The sequence below is a fragment of the Synchiropus splendidus genome, chromosome 7 (genome assembly GCF_027744825.2).
Source record: "Synchiropus splendidus isolate RoL2022-P1 chromosome 7, RoL_Sspl_1.0, whole genome shotgun sequence".
Taxonomy (NCBI): Eukaryota; Metazoa; Chordata; class Actinopteri; order Syngnathiformes; family Callionymidae; genus Synchiropus; species Synchiropus splendidus.
The window spans coordinates 24,192,368-24,208,246 of record NC_071340.1 but is presented as its reverse complement, the minus strand read 5'-3'; the positions used below and the strand labels follow the sequence as shown (position 1 = coordinate 24,208,246).

At 45.8% G+C, this 15,879-nt stretch overlaps 1 protein-coding gene across 1 annotated transcript; it reads right to left on the bottom strand.

Annotated features, from left to right (window-relative positions):
- Positions 1-7,854: 7,854 nt before the first annotated feature.
- On the bottom strand, positions 7,855-15,192 carry ap3m2 (adaptor related protein complex 3 subunit mu 2). The gene is made up of 9 exons (XM_053870451.1): positions 15,088-15,192; positions 13,341-13,625; positions 13,100-13,271; positions 10,874-11,011; positions 10,724-10,809; positions 10,516-10,649; positions 9,853-10,060; positions 9,645-9,789; positions 7,855-8,768 (listed from the first exon to the last, which is right to left on the bottom strand). The coding sequence occupies exons 2-9, from the start codon at positions 13,611-13,613 to the stop codon at positions 8,668-8,670; spliced, it is 1,257 nt and encodes a 418-aa protein (XP_053726426.1). The 5' UTR covers positions 13,614-13,625; positions 15,088-15,192; the 3' UTR covers positions 7,855-8,667.
- Between the last annotated feature and the right edge of the window lie 687 nt (positions 15,193-15,879).

The following is a 15,879-nucleotide window of genomic DNA, read 5'->3' as shown; positions in this document are numbered from 1 at the left end:
TGCAGAGTGGACGGAAGCAGGCTGCTCAACTGTTCACTCCATTGCAGTTCTTTGACACTGTTCATCATGATTTCTGATGGAAAAAAAAGGCCAAACTGGTCACTGTGACGGGTCCGTAGAGTTTCATTTCGCTGTGTAGCAAGTCCTCATTTGGGACATTGGTACAATGATAAGTAAAGCCAACAGTGGTGCGTCTCAAGAAGGGTTTAGAAGCTGCTTCACGAACCTTCGTCTGGGTGAAATATAGAGTGGTGTTTGAGGTAGTTCAGAGTGGAAGAGGAGCGGACATTTTCACAGCAGAAAGGTGCTGAAATATTCTGGATCTGAACTGTCTGTGGAGTAAAACTATCTGAGCTGAGGGGAAGGACTGAGGTTGGACTCATGAAATACTTCTTTTAGCAGTAATTCCCCCAAAATGTAGGATGAAAGGCAAACGTTTGACCAAATTTGAGATTATACATTCAAAGTTAAGTGGAAAATAAATAGAATTTCCAAATGAGATTTACATTTTTGAATGTTACTGTAAATAGACACAGTGTTTAGAACTAGAAGAGCATGGCGTGGCAGCAGAGAGGTTGTGGTGCCAGAATAAAACCAACAGTGATGTACATTGTTTTGCTCTGGTCAGCATTTTTTGGGAGAAGGTCAGGCGAGCGTGGAAGTAGCAGGGCGCAGTTACACGTCACCTCCAGCAGGGCTGGAAAATGGGAGCGAGGCGGAGCCCAGGAACAGTTCAGGAAGAGGGTTTTTGGCAGCGAGAAATGGCACTTCTTTTAAAAAGATTAAAGCCATGCCTTAACTACTGTTCAAATGACACGTTACATGAATTTTGCATTTATTTTGTTCTTAGTTGCCATTCATTAAAACCTATTCTCACACTGACTTCACTGGAGGAGTCACAGCTGAAATAACGCTAAAGGTCTGCCTGGTCCTCCTGAAGTTTCTGCTGTGATTTGAGGTCCATTACACCCTGTCATAAAAGGCTCGGACCCTCCTGTTGTTACTCCACCTATGTGACCCTGAGGTGCTGTGAAAGAGCCGACAGGACACCGCAGGTCTGAGCTGTGCTGATGGAAACTGTGACTTCCTGTTTGTGGCTAAACAGCAGCCTCCACTTGCCCTAGTCAAAAAGAAAAGTGCTGAGTCCTGGAATATCAGCAGCTCAGTTTGTTCATCTTTGGCTGAAAGCTATAATAATAATAATAATAATTCCTGACAGACGGGGAGAAAAGCAGGTGACAGGTTTTATATATATATATATATATATATATATATATATATATATATATATATATATATATATATATATATATATATATATATATATATATATATATATATGTCATATTTTGAGTACAAAAATGCTTTAATCCTTCAAACAAAATGAAGCCTCAATTTGAGGCTGAAAATGACAAAATAATTTGGTCTTTATAAGTGGGTTTCAGTTTGGTTCAGAGTCCTGGTTCAGGTGAGCCATGTGTTTTGGATGGTTAGGTGTAGGGGGAGAGGCTGGGGAAAGGGTTATGGCATTGAGAGGTCCCCACAAGGAGAGTGATACAAAGGTGTGCGTGTGGGTCTGAAGTCTTTTCTTGAATATCTCAAACTGAGAGCAAGTGCTCCATAACTTTCCAGATACATTTATGTGTTCATGTTCACGGCGAGAGGTGGGTGACACGCTGTACGGGTCACATGGTGCATCTAGACAAATAAACACAACTCTTTTTGCACTGTGGGAGGAAACATATGGAGCACATACTGCATGAACTGACGGCAGAAAGGTTGGAACCCACAGCTCCCTCCAGCTGTACTCGAACCCGCGACCTTCTTGCTGCGAGGCTCCACTAAATTCTTTGTGTCTTAATTCTCTAAAAGCGTCCGCACAAACCCAGACAGTCTACAGCCTCATTAAAGAGTCTAGTCATCATGTTGTTTTACTGTGTCTGCGAGCCCTTGGAGGGGCAGTTAGAAGCAGTGATCACCCTGCTGCAGCTCAGCGCTTCCTGCCTCTCCTCCTCCTCCTCCTCCTCCTCGGCTGACCGTTGACTTCATCATCCTCCCGTCCCTCTCTCCGACTGCTCCACCCATCCCCCGTCTTTTAAAGACCGCGGCGTACGTTTGAAACACATAAGAGCCTCACACACACACACACTGCACACACTCACGCCCACGCGCACAAACACAAAATAGCCTGAGGTTAACCCCCACCCACAAGAGAAGCCTTAAAGGTCAAAGGACAAAGCACAGCCTACAACTGGAATTCTCTGTTGCTCCTGTGCAGCCACAGTCCTGCTCACGCCGCTAACAATACCCAGCCAACATGAGGCTGCGGCGGGTGTGACACTGCAGAGCCATCATTACTGATATCGACACATTACTTGTGATGTCAAAAATTGCTTTTCTAGACAATAATCATAGTTTTTTTAATGAAAAAATTGCCACCTTTTAGATTAGGGAACATTTTATACCCTCAAAAAACGACTTTTTAATGTGTATTTGCAACATATTAGCCAGTTATTAACCAGTAATAAATATGGATTAGTGTCTTGTTAAGACCGACCAGATTTGACAATGAAAATTCACTGTAAACAACACCATAATTACCGAGTAATAGCTGTAAATAAACAAGTAATTACTTGGTACCTAGCTAAATGGTGCTCCCCAGTCTAAAGTGAGGATAGGGGACTTGGGAACAGTAGGAAGCACATGACTAGGGGACTTGGGAACAGTAGGAAGCACATGACTAGGGCACATGCACTGGATATAAGGCGCGATGTGTCGGGTGGCGGTGGGATTTGTAGGGTGCTGGACAGAGGATGTGGTGGAATCACCAGCTCTCACTGGTCTGCACGGACAGCTGCCGATAGATGTGGAGGAATACGAATCATTCATTCTCTTTGATGGATGTGTGATGGCGTATTGGGGTTATGCCCCATTAAATAATGATGCTGGTCACTAATGGGGACCAATGTGAACCATTACATCACACGTCAATACGGAGGGCTTTTCTTGGTACAGCCGGACTGTAGTTATTCATTGACAAACCAGAGGGATGAAGTGTAGCTGCTGCTTCAGAATAGCACGCAACGCTAATGGGTTTGGTTCTGCAGAATGTGCCGCATCGATCAGTGAGTTTTGGTTTAAAGCCACCAAATCTGGAGTCTGGTTTGCTGGTATTTGTGTTGCTAGTGTCGGAGTTGTGTGACTCCTGGTGTAGCAGGTGGTGTCACCGAAGGTAGCTTCACCAGCCGCTGTGGCGTCAGCGACATGGTGTTGTGTATATTTCATGTGTGTTTCTCCGTGGATTCAGCCAATCTGATCACCTTTCAAAGGTGGTGACTTCCTGCCACGTGTGTTGTGTCGCCCAATCTCAGACTCCGGAACACAGCTCAGGTTGAGGATGGTCCTTTTCATCGATTACATCGGTAGTAGCTAGTAGTTAGTTGGTTCGGTAGTTAGTGGTAGTGTGCATAAACTAAAAAGGCTCCAAAGAAACGTGGAATTCTGACCCAATGAATTGCACAGTTCTATAACCCTGTGAGGACCTTTTTGTATCCATGAAGTCACAATGAATGAATGGACTCTCGCACCACGTCATGTAAGTTCATCATATTCCAACCACACAACGCAACTCACCATAAATTGCAAATGACTCACACACGTCTGTTCTAAATGTCACTAAAGGAACACGAGAGTCAGGTCCTTGTGGCTTTTTTTCCACTAGTTTTTAAATAAACCTCTTGTATTTGTCAGATGTGCTGAAGTAATGAAGTGCGTCTTCTAAAGAATAAAACCTGAACCTCAAACGTGGCTTTCCTTCATGATACGTGTGACCATTAGGGCTGGATGAGTTTAAGGATTTCCCGATATAAACCGATGTTTTTTCTTCTCCGAAAGTGTCGTTATTTGAGGTGAGGGAAGACTGTTGTTAAACTGCCGAAGCGGAGGGATACAACACCATGGCGGCGAATATGACAGCACAAAAAAGCAGCATACCGAACCTCTGAACATGTCTCAAACCTCACCACTCCTTTGACTCAGGGAGTCAAGAAGTTACGACACGACTCGGAGCAAAGCGTGGTGGACAGCACTGGGACTTGTTGACACAAGTTCCCTACACATCAGCGTCTCCCTAGAATCCTTCAGAATATTATGCAGGTGTGTCACATTGCATCAAACCACGTTGATGGCTGAATATCGTGATGTGTATTGTATCGCGAGCAGAAGTGTGTGGCTTTTACTCACCTCACAGTCATTCTGTCGCTTCTTCAGCGCCTCACATTTCCGCAGCTTGCAGATCTGTTTCCCGGTCTTCCGATTCAGGCAGTTTGCACAGGTACCGCAGTTCTCCCTGCGCAAGCACGGGGTGCAAACCCCGCATTTCTTCCTCCTTTTCTTCTGGAAGTCTGCGGCGGTGTCCAGCGACACGGCAGCTAGAGAAAAGAGTCCTCCTTGCTGGTGCTCAGTCTCGATATACTTGCTGAGAGGGGAGGTCTTCTCCAGAGGTAATCTGGGCTTGGTGGGCACCTGAGACATGACTACGTCTTCAGGAAAGTCATACACGTCCGGGGAGGGTGGCCCCGGACCAGCCCTGGGCCTCAGCATCCCGAGTCAGAGGTAGATCAAAGGCAGTGGCGCTGAAGGGTCAGAGCTCGCGCTGGCTGAGTCATCAACTATTCACCAGAACCCGACGGCAAGTGAGTTGACAGTCCATCGTCTAGTCAGAGTCCTCGGTGAAGATAAGGTTTGGGGAGATAATGGATGACTTTGGAGGGCATGTCAGACCACCTGCGGAGCCACGGGCCACTGAAGATTTGGGGTGGACAGCAGCACCTGCACGCTCATGATGTGTTTCCGGTCCACGTGGATCTGCAGAGGGACGGAAAAGGTCAGCCGCTGAAAAACTCTCTTTTTCACTTCGGACACATTTCAACATCTCAACTAGCTTCTTTTAATGAGAGCCGTGGCGAGAGGAGAATCTGGTACTTGTTCTCCTCCAGTGCCTTCCACAAGACATCCTGCTCCTGCTCATGGAGACCCTTATGACATCACTGCCTCAGGTAGAGGTGAGCTGGAAGGATCGGAGCGGCTTCTGCGGTTCAGGCGATGACCACAAGAGATGGGATTTCAAGGATCAACAATGAGAGGATGAAGAAGCCTCGATAATAACAGTGTTATAAGGCATGTCTTCAGTTCATTCTTCTCAACGTTTTCATCGTTTCATAGTGTCGGTTTCACAACTTTCCCACCAACAAATAAATGATCGCGGATCTTTATAACGTTACTCTGGCTCCAGTAAATCCAAGAAGGAGCCTTCAGCCTCCCGTGGTCTGCATGACCCGGAAAGAAACTGTTAATGGCCGACCCCGCGTGGGCAGAGCTTCTGTCCGACTGGGTGAAAGGAGGGGGTTGAAAAGCTGATGCCAGGGACCGTCCTCTTTGTCTGGTGCTCACACACTCCAGTCAACCGTCAATAAAAGTGGATTGTTCTGAGGAAAGTCAGTTCTTTTCAGCTTCTGTCTGCGCTCACTGTAGCCAAACCCTCTTTGACAGAAGTAGATTTAAAATCAATGTGGTGAAATACTTTCACGAAACACCTGTTAAATACATGGCGTGTTTTTCCCCCTCTATATTTAAATTTGCCGAGTGACGAAAGAGACATATGAATTCCATGTGACCTGTCCAATTGTTACTCAAATAACTTTTAATTTAACATCTGTGTATATAAATATGTGGACGCACCTGTCACTCTTAACTTTGTTTAGATATTTAGTCAGTTATCTACGTTTCATGAAGCCTTATCATAAAGTATATGACAGATGAGACACAGTCTCTTGAATTATTCAGCTTGTAGACTGTTTTAAAGTAAAATAATGTGAGTTAAAACTTTCAGTTGGAAACTACTTAGCATGTAGCCACACACATTAAGTTCCATTCTGTTTCCACCGCTGGAACCAAGGGACTAGTTGCACTATAACTACATTGTCATTATCAAAAACAGACTATATAAAACAAGTACAACATGCTTTCCTTCGGAAATAGTTTACTACATTTGTGTTTGCTTTATAAAATAAATCTTTGACAGCTGAAGTTTCTTGCAAGGAGTGTTTTGGTTTCCTCTTGATATTTCTTCCCCTCAATATTGACAATAACAACTACAACAAGGTGTGTAGTTATATTTATATTTCACAGTAATAGCAAAAGTAAGGATGATAAAACGTTGTTTCATTTTCTGCCGCCACCATCGCGTGCACGCGATCATGATTGGGACCCACGTGGTGCACCAGCAACCGCGAACCCCTGAATCAGTTGGAAACCCACGATTTGACGCGAAGACGCAGCCGCTGTTATCTTCACAGTCCACGTCCATTAAGGAGGACACGGGGCGAATTGCTGCGGGTGACAAAACCCGCACTTTCCCTGGTGCGAACACACGCGGACGATCCACCACTTCAGTCCGCGCGTGTTCACCTGAAGCCAGTGACTTGGGACGCACTTGTGCTCAGAGAAGCACAGGCAGGAACTTTGTCTTTGACGCGGAATAACGCATGGCATCTATGAAGCGTGACGACGCACGAGTGCATGGCCAAGAAAAGTGATGGAAACTTACCTCTAAGTGAGCACGCCACTGTCCTCAAGCGCCATCAATATTGCGGGTTTAAAACGGTGGAAATTCTTGCAAATGAGCCACTGCTTTGCCAAAGTTGAGGCGCAATCAGGCACCCAGATGTGGTGGAGGAAAAGTGTGCTGGTGTCATGACTGAGTGGTGGAGAGAGAGAGAGAGAGGGAGGAGGGGTGTGGACAGACAGAGAGAGAGAGAGAGAGAGGAGAGGGTCTTTTCAAGGGTTAAAGCCATCAGTAAATTATGGAGTGGAGTCTGCTTTTAGAGCAGAGGCCCCTGGGCACTGGCTCCTTCAGGGATGCCGGGGACACACAGGTGTTTAGAAGCCTGGGGCCCCCAACTCTGGCAGTATTCAGCAATATGAATACTTTATAAAACTTCTATAAAACATATTCCGATAAAGTCCTCTGTCGTCTGGCTCCTTCTCCGTCCAAAGTTTGGTTGTTAGTTTGAATGTTGGAGAAGAAACACAACTGGAAACACATTCATGGATCACTTCTTGGTCCTGCTGAAACTCTGTGAGCTCAACTCCAGTCAAGTTATCACATACATGCATGAGCCACGGCGGCATCTGGACAAATAAAACCCAGATTAACTTGATCAAACAACGTGGCAAATGATGTAAGGAACTTTTGCATATGTTGCTCCTTGGTTTGAGGAAAACATGGCGCTGTAAGTAGCAGTGAAAAATATATGTACATTGTTGTAAACACTTGTGAGGAGTTAAACTTAAATTTGACCCAAACTTTGGACCTGTTGGGTCACGATGGTCTCACAGCCTCAGCTGGTTATAGTCTGACTACAGGTTGAGCTAAGAGAGCCACGGCGTCACAACAAATCCACTCATGAACCAGTCGGCAACTGACTTAGATAAAGTAAAATAAAATAAAACAAAGCCTATTTTTGGCAACCCCGATCAAGTCCATCATTTCACTGAGGTCAGTGAAGAAGAGGCTCAAGAACTCCACTCCTACTGTTAAATCTCTACTTCCTTCTAGACCCCACCAGTCTCAGTAGCTCTGCCATTGAAGGTGATAGGTGGCGCTCTAGGCTTTGAGCGTCTTCCAAAGTCAGCAGTCAGAAGGCAGGTGGGCGTGTCTCCAGATAAGCGCCATTTTCAAAGCTCAAATCCAGACCTCCAGCATCTCACACTTGTCAACTTCTCTCTCCTGCCCGCTGTTGTCTTTTCCCACTCACACCATTCTGCTACAGTGATGACTAGAGCGACCCAGTTTTGAACACGTCACATCTTTATTTATACATCAACGCTCCATTGGAGGCTGTTTAATAAGGAACAACAGCAAAAGTACAGCACTTTTCCACATTCAACCCACCCGCTGCTGTGGCCACCGCGGGAGTTCGGAATATGACGGTGGGAAGGTTCCAGCACGCGACAACCGACGTGTATGTATCAGAATCCACTCAGTGTTTCCGTTGCCATGGCGACGTTTGCACGGAAGGCGCTTTCTTAATGACAGTCTTTCAACATGGATGCTGAGGAAAACTAAAAGAACCAGGTGCCACTGTCTTACACACACAGACAACTTGAAAATAATTTATCAAAAACAAAAAAAATGGACAGACATTTTGATTCATTGAAATTTGGGGGACCAGCACAGGTGTAAGAAACTCGGACGGCTTCAGTGCTAAAATTCCTCGCCGCAGACGGAATCTGACGCAAAGTTGAAAATAATCCTAAAATAGAGGGGGGTTAAAAATAGCACTTGAAATGATACCGACGAACCAGGACCACAATAAAAGGGACTTTCACACCATGATAATAAAATCTGCCGGATGTGTCCTGGACTGACTTTGGTCACGTAGATTTACTAACACTTGAGTGGGAGTGGCTTCAGAGGGGCCCGAACATCACTGTCCTCGGGCAGTTGAGGGATGGATTTGACAGCTCTGCCTATTTCTCTGCAGAGGACGACGAGTGTTTGGGCCTGTTAGCTCTGCCCTCGATGTCCAGATTTTATAAATAAGGAATGCTCCAAGATCCAGTCACACCAACACAACACGCCAGGGGTCGTCCCACGCAGGCTCCTCATGTCCGCACCTGGAACTTGCCAGCTTTGGTCATGTACTTGATGCCTTTGAAAGGCTTGTACTTCTCGCCGTACATGTCCAGCCGATTGACCTTCAGTCCTGTGGGCGGAGACAGACGCGCAACAGTTGGTACTGCATTTGGACTCATTCTCCACACGGGTGACACCCAGTACATGTGACACTACTTTACAACACCATCACTGGTTTACACCTTTCAAGCATTGTTATTATTATTATTTACTGAACTGATTGGGTCACTTCAATAATCTATATGTTTTCACCGTTAACTAAAATCGCAAGTGTTCGGTAATTTAATAACAAAATTCAGGTCGTAGACAATGGTTGACCTTTGTCGACATCTAGTGGTGACTCACGGTCCTGCTCACAGACTGGCGATAGCGCTCGATCATCTCATACTTACACATGATATGATACGCTATTTGATATATATATATATATATATATATATATATACATATATATACAGAGAGAGAGAGAGAGAGATATTATTTATATTTTTATATATTTATATTTTCATTTATTTATGAGATATTTAATTTATATAAAATTCTTGCTGATATAAATCAGTAAAAAATATTCCATAGTATTTTTTTTTAAGAAGACAATTATTAATGCAAGAACACAGCAAATAAGTCTACGTGATATGAGAACACTTGACCCACACACAAGGGGGTGGACAAACACAAAATATTACCCAGAATGTATTGGAAAAACACGAGTTCTAAATGAATATGTTTGAGTGAACATAGTTCACGCAGTTGCGACGCCCAGATCCAACGCTCCCTTGGCTACAAGCTCACAGACTCACATCAAACAGTCCAACGTTCTCCTTCGAGTGTTTCTGACCTTCCAACAAGTCATGACTGCCCGAGACTGGAGCTCAGCATTGACAACAGTGAGTTTCACCCAGCTATTTACATTCAAAGCAAGAGAGTCAAATCCCAAAGCACGCACCTGAAATGGCCATCTGCTGAATCTTGAACTGGATGTTGATGGTGGGATTCTCGTCAGGCTTGGACGCTCCAGCCTGGAGACTCATGGTGCCCTTTAAGCTTGGAAGCTTCTGAGGGTTGATCTTTCCGACATCCCACGACAACAACTGAAAATTGGGACGGCAGTGTTAGATCAAAGGGAAGCCGGCGGGGCATTTGTCTGCGGCTACCTTAGTGACGGGGTCAAAGGTGTAGGTTCCCTGGGAGGGGTTGAGGTTCGCGTTGAGCACTCCTCTGGGCAGCTGGCTGCTGACTAGCACGGACTCCACTGCCTTGCCCATGGTCTGTTTGGGGCCCAGGGTCAAGTCAAAGCGGCCCTGGGAACTCCCCTCACGGAAGGTGATGTTGTGTTTCACGTACACAGGGATGGCAACCAGGCTGGAGAAGAGACGAACACACAAGCACATGACAGTCTGCTCATGCACTGCATCAGTCGTCACTATGGGCACTTTCACACTACCAGTTCTGTCTCGAGACGCTCAGTGGGTGGTTAGCTTCTCGACCCTAGATGCCGGAAACTACGTGTACAGCGCGACTCCACACAAACATGATAGATGCCGGGCAGTAAAGGGTCTGATCGCTGTCTGGGCGGACAACATCGTCCAAAAACAACTTCTCAAACTCCCTGAACACTGAGGAGCGCAACTTCCTTGAGACGTGCTTCATGGTGGGTCACAAACCAACTACTTTGCACACAGCACTGCCAGCTGAGCAGGAAAAAAGGGACATCGACTGAGGCGCAGAGGTGCGAGGCTGCACAGCAGGGCGGCGAATCGGACTCAAGCCACCCAAGACAGAACCTGCAGTGTGAAAAGCCCTTATGAGACACCGACTTCTGAGAGCTGACGTGGTAGGAGAGCAGACGGAAGTTTCCATCCGGGGGGATGAAGGACAGGATCCTCTCCGCTTCCCAGCGCTTGAACCGAACACACGGGTGGAAGCTGACATCGTCTAGTAATCTAGGATTCTGCAGGAAGCATTAAGATAAGACAAGATAAGATCGTCCGTCATATAAAAACGTGTGAAACAGCAGCACTGTACCATGAAGGACAGGGTGAGATCAGGCATGCCGGTCAGTTTCACACAGGCATCGATGACTCCCTGAATTTCTGCCGTGATGGTTGACCCTTGAGGAACAACACACGTTTTTGACTTGATCCATTTGTGACGTTATCAGAATAAGCAACGCACCAGACTTATCAATGATGGCGTCGATCTCCTCGACCACGTCAAAATACGCCTCGTTGTTGGTGTATTTGACCCCAGTCCGGCGCCACGGTACCACAGACAGCTGACCGGTCGGCAGCTGCTCGCCGACGTTGGTGCTTCCTGTGAAGGACAGTAACTTTGAAGTAGTAGGATAGTAGCAGTAGGAGCTTCTGAAAGCAGGTGATAAGGAGTTCGATGGAATATTTGGCAGCACGGTGGAGTGGTGGTCAGCACTGCGGCCTCTTCAGCTGGATTGTTCTCACTGGCCCCGGGCTTCTCCGCTCTTCTCCCAGCACAGAGGTTCAAATCTGCCGTGGCTCTCGTGTGTAGCACGGGACAGGCTTCACCACAAAAAGCCCTCTTGCACTCAGGACATCAGCTGACGACAAAGAACCAGTCAGGATTGCAACAAAATGTGCTGTTCATCCTCTCTGGAGCTACAGAGATCAACATCGTATTGAGTTGCGTCTCCGGTGACACCACCACGATCTGGTTTCAACATGGCTGCCGACACAACTAAGCCAGTCCGGCTCTCACAACAGAGCTCTGCCAGACACTGAGATCATCCAAGTTACAGGCCACTGGTGAAGAAGACGACAGATATGGCAGCTACAATCCACAGACAAAAGTCTTTAACTTAAAGAAGAGAAAGACACAAAGTTCTCGTTTGAAAAGAAGTGGAGGTACACACCAAACCAGTCTGGATAAAAAGAGACATGAATTAATAATTTATAAATAGAACATGAATGTGTTGCTGCTTCTACAACAGCACCATCCTCTCACTTAGTTGCTGCCATGATATGTGTTTCCTAACCAAACGTATTCCATCGAGCATATTGCAGATAAATGCAATGTCAGTGTTGCTACACTACACGCATGACTGAGGGGGAAATGGAATTTAGTCATTGTTGTTGTTTTCACTCATTGGTTCAGTTCATAGATCGGTGTTGACATGCAAGTAACACAAAACCTGAAATTAGGATTAAACCCAGCATGAAACTTATTTTTATTTCCTTGTCCAGTGTGGCTCAGGACACCCACAAGTCCTGGTGGTTTCGTGGTCTCAGTTTAGGTGATCTTGACTACCAAGTCTACTGCCATGAGGTCAAAAATGTAATTTCCTTTGGGCTACTCCCTAAATACAGCACCCACAGTGTCCTCTAAAACAGTGATTCTTAACCATGGGACCGCTAAAAGTTGTTTTGTATTACACCTCTGGGCCGTGAGACGCTCAGTTCTGATACATTCGCCACATATGGTGGCAGTAGTGAGTCACTGAATTGACTCGACAGCTGCAAATCTGTGATAGTTACCAACTATGGCGAAGTTCTTGAAAAGAAAAAAATGATAAAGAAAGTGATGTCGTTGTCCCCAACAGTAAAAACTGTTCACAAAAGCAACTTAAACCTGTTTTGAAAATTAATTAGAACATTTTATGGCATCACCCTCCACTTATATCTTCTATGGAGTTTAAACAAAATACATTATTTTTATGTTTTTCTAACAGTTTGCATCAAGTGTATTTTTTCTCTTTTTTTTCTTGACTAAACTTATGACTTGCACCCGCTTCTGCTGCTGGTTGGACTTTTCGATGACAAATATCTTTGCCAAGATCACATGGTTTCATCTCATTTCACAAGGTTTTGGTTTGTTTACGTCTAAGTAGATTAAATATGGTTGTGAGATCAAGAGTCATGAATCAGTTCTATTGCTTGAATGGGCCCCGGGTCCATTTGTTCTGGGAAAGATTGGCCCCCGAGATCAAAAAGGTGAGGAACCCCTGCTCTAAAACGTTACATTACTCCGTTTGTCTCACAGAACACACAAGAATCAGTGAATTTGCTGTTGCCTCCATCTGGCTCTGTGGAAATTCAAATGTGACTGAATATAACCAAGTCACATTGCTTAATATCATGAGAGAGTTTTTCTCCGGTAACTGGATCTGAATTGCTTTTAAAGCAACCCTCGCGACTGCAGAACTAAGAAGGGCTTCAGTGTTTGGATTTCTATTGTGGTTAGAGAAAGCTTTTTCACCTCAACGCCTCAGAAGCCGCTACTAAACCAATGGGATGGGAATTAACCACATAAAATTAGATTATGAATACAGGAGGAATTCCAGTATGTGGTGCTTGTAACATGCAGATGCAACACATTCCTGGTACAGTTGAATAAAATAAGTAATGAACACACAGACATGACAGTGCGAACCTGTGATGGTGTTGACCATTGTGCGGAGGATGGTGGGGGGCTTGATGAGCTCTTTGAGGATGTTGGACTCTGTCGCAAGAGGGAAGCCGTTGTCCAGCATCTCCTCCAGCAGTTCATAGACCACGACCACATTGTCCTTGATGGCGGCCTCAGTACACACACCAAAATAGTCCTGAAAACGGCAACACGGTGAGATGACAGAGCAAACCGCAGGGACAGAAAGGTAACGTTCATGACATACCTGGAAGGTGTCCACGACCCGATGCAGAAACTCGATGACAAACAGCGGAGGGACCTCACTCTGGATGACGGCCACGAAGAAGATGCGATGTCTGAGGACATTGATGAGGTAGTGGTGCGGCGTGGAGATGACAGGTGGCACGTTCTCTGGCTCGGTTGCTCGCTCCTGAGCCTCGAAGAAGTAGTCGCAGACTGAGCGACTCACCACGCTTTTCCAGTGCTTCTCCAGGAAGATGTCCCCGGACGCATTCACCAGGAAGAGGCTGTGGATCATTTTGGCTGGAGGCTAGAACAGAAGAGGAACTTACTTTATTTATCTGGGGGGAACTTGCTTATCCTTACAAAAACTCCCACTCAAGATAAAAAAAGGAATACAGCGTTACCTCGGTTTTCAAACTTCCCACAATTCGAACAAAAATTTTGAGATTTTTTTGCTTTGGATTTTGAACGAAAATCCAGAACTCGAACGGCCCCGAAAAAAGCTGGAAAAAACAATGTGCGCGGACCGATCAGCTGACCCACTACGCACTTTGTTATTGTGTATAACGCAGCCTCTGTATGCAGACGTGTCCCGTTAGCTCCATTTACTGGCTGTTTTTTCTTCATATTGAGGTGTAAAACCTTTCCTGTCTCCACACTGGACCGTGGTAGAGTGTCACAGGGGAGGTGCTGGAGCGCTCACTCCAGGGTTTGATGTCCTGTTGTGGGCTGGAGCTGGGACAGGGATGAGGCCAGTCTGGGACAGAGTGTGACTTGGTTTATGACTTTGTCACAGCCAAACTGCACAGAAGCGCACATTCAGAGCTGGACACGCACCGGGCACCTCTTCACTTCTGGAGAGACGTCACTCACTCGGCAACCTCTCCCACATGCAGCGGCCACACACATAGAGGAACAGCGCACCTGCAGCAGACGCTCTACATTCACTCCTACAAAAGCCTGTTTTAAGGCTTGGAACGCATTGTTTCAATTTCCATTCATTGTAATGGGAAAAAAACGATTCAGATTTTGACGTCTGGAACGGATTGTGGTCAAGATCCGAGGTTCCACTGTAAAGAAATAAAGACAATACTATATATATAACTAAAAACATACTAAATAAATTAAATAAAATGAAATCATGCTACTATACTGTTCACTAAGATCACTATAGAATAGAATGGAAGAAACATCTGAACATATTCACCGTGTATACACATTAAAAAGAAAGAAGGAAGGATTAGAATGAAACGATAAAGTGACCGGAAACAGTAGGTGGCTCCCGTGAGACGTCATTCCTGGGCACCTCTCACATGACCCTCTTTCACGGGATGTACTAAAATCATAGGCGAAAATGCACTCACCATTTCTGACATATATTATCCTAAATGTGATATCGGGAACCGTGTTGACTAAAACATCTGCCGGAGCATCAGCTCACGACGGGAGACGCTGACACACGACACCGCAGCTTTCATGAGATAGGTGGCACGGCTCCCCCTTTTGTACGGAAGGGTGACGGCGGTAAGACAACACCGCGGCACCAAACAAACCGGTATATTCCTGTTAACGTGAGAGACAACGACACAGAGGAGAGCAGCGAGCAGAGAGGCCTCAGCCTCCATCACTCCTTCCTGCTGTGGTCCCGTGACTGAGGCACGAGCCCCGGCACCACATTCACTAACTACTGTGCAACCCATGCACTTAAAGAGCCCCTTCACTTTCATCTTTCACGAGTACACTCGTAGCCATATATTTGCAACCCTTACCGAAGACAGTGACGCGTCGCAGTCTCGCCTTTCGCAGTACTTTTCAATGAAAGCTGCAGCAGCCGTCTCGACTTCCCGTTAGGCGGATCAGATGCGGGAGAGTCGCGCAGGAGCGTGAAGAACCAATCACAGGCGGGGAAACTCCTGCGGTCCTGCCTTCAATCCAAGACAATTGGCCAGCTCGCCGAGCTCGAGCACAAGACGCGCGGTTCCGATTGGATGAAGGGCGGAGAGCACTGCGGTAAACACAAGCAACAACGGCAGGTGATTGGTTAAAAGGGCAAGACGGGCTGACATTTTGTTTTCGGTGTCAGATTTCATCTTGTGAGTTTTTCATTCAGGTAGTGCATTAGATTAGATTATTTTTTTTACAACAATCAATGGAAGATTCGCAATGTAACCTGCCCGAGGTCATTTAGAAAGTGGTTGCAGCAGATATGTTTCCATACGCGTGATTGATTGACAGGTGGGTGAGAGTGTATCGATGAGCTCGAGGTCGCCTCTGTTTATAAGTGACAGCAGTGAATTGTGGAAGGACAACTGAAGATGTGTGGAAAAACTGACACGATTCTCAGTCTTAGACTGCCATGTTTATCTAAACCGAACGTCTGACACGCATTTTCATTCAAAACATCGGAATTGCATCTGAATGTTTGAGGGGAATTTGTGGCATCAGCTGGTGGAGCTTCATGCCTCTGAGTTCAGTTAGACATTATTGGAAATGCCATGCAAAACAGTTCATCAAAGAGACAAGAAGCTTCTGTTTGGACAAGTTTGCGTTTGTTTAAGTCA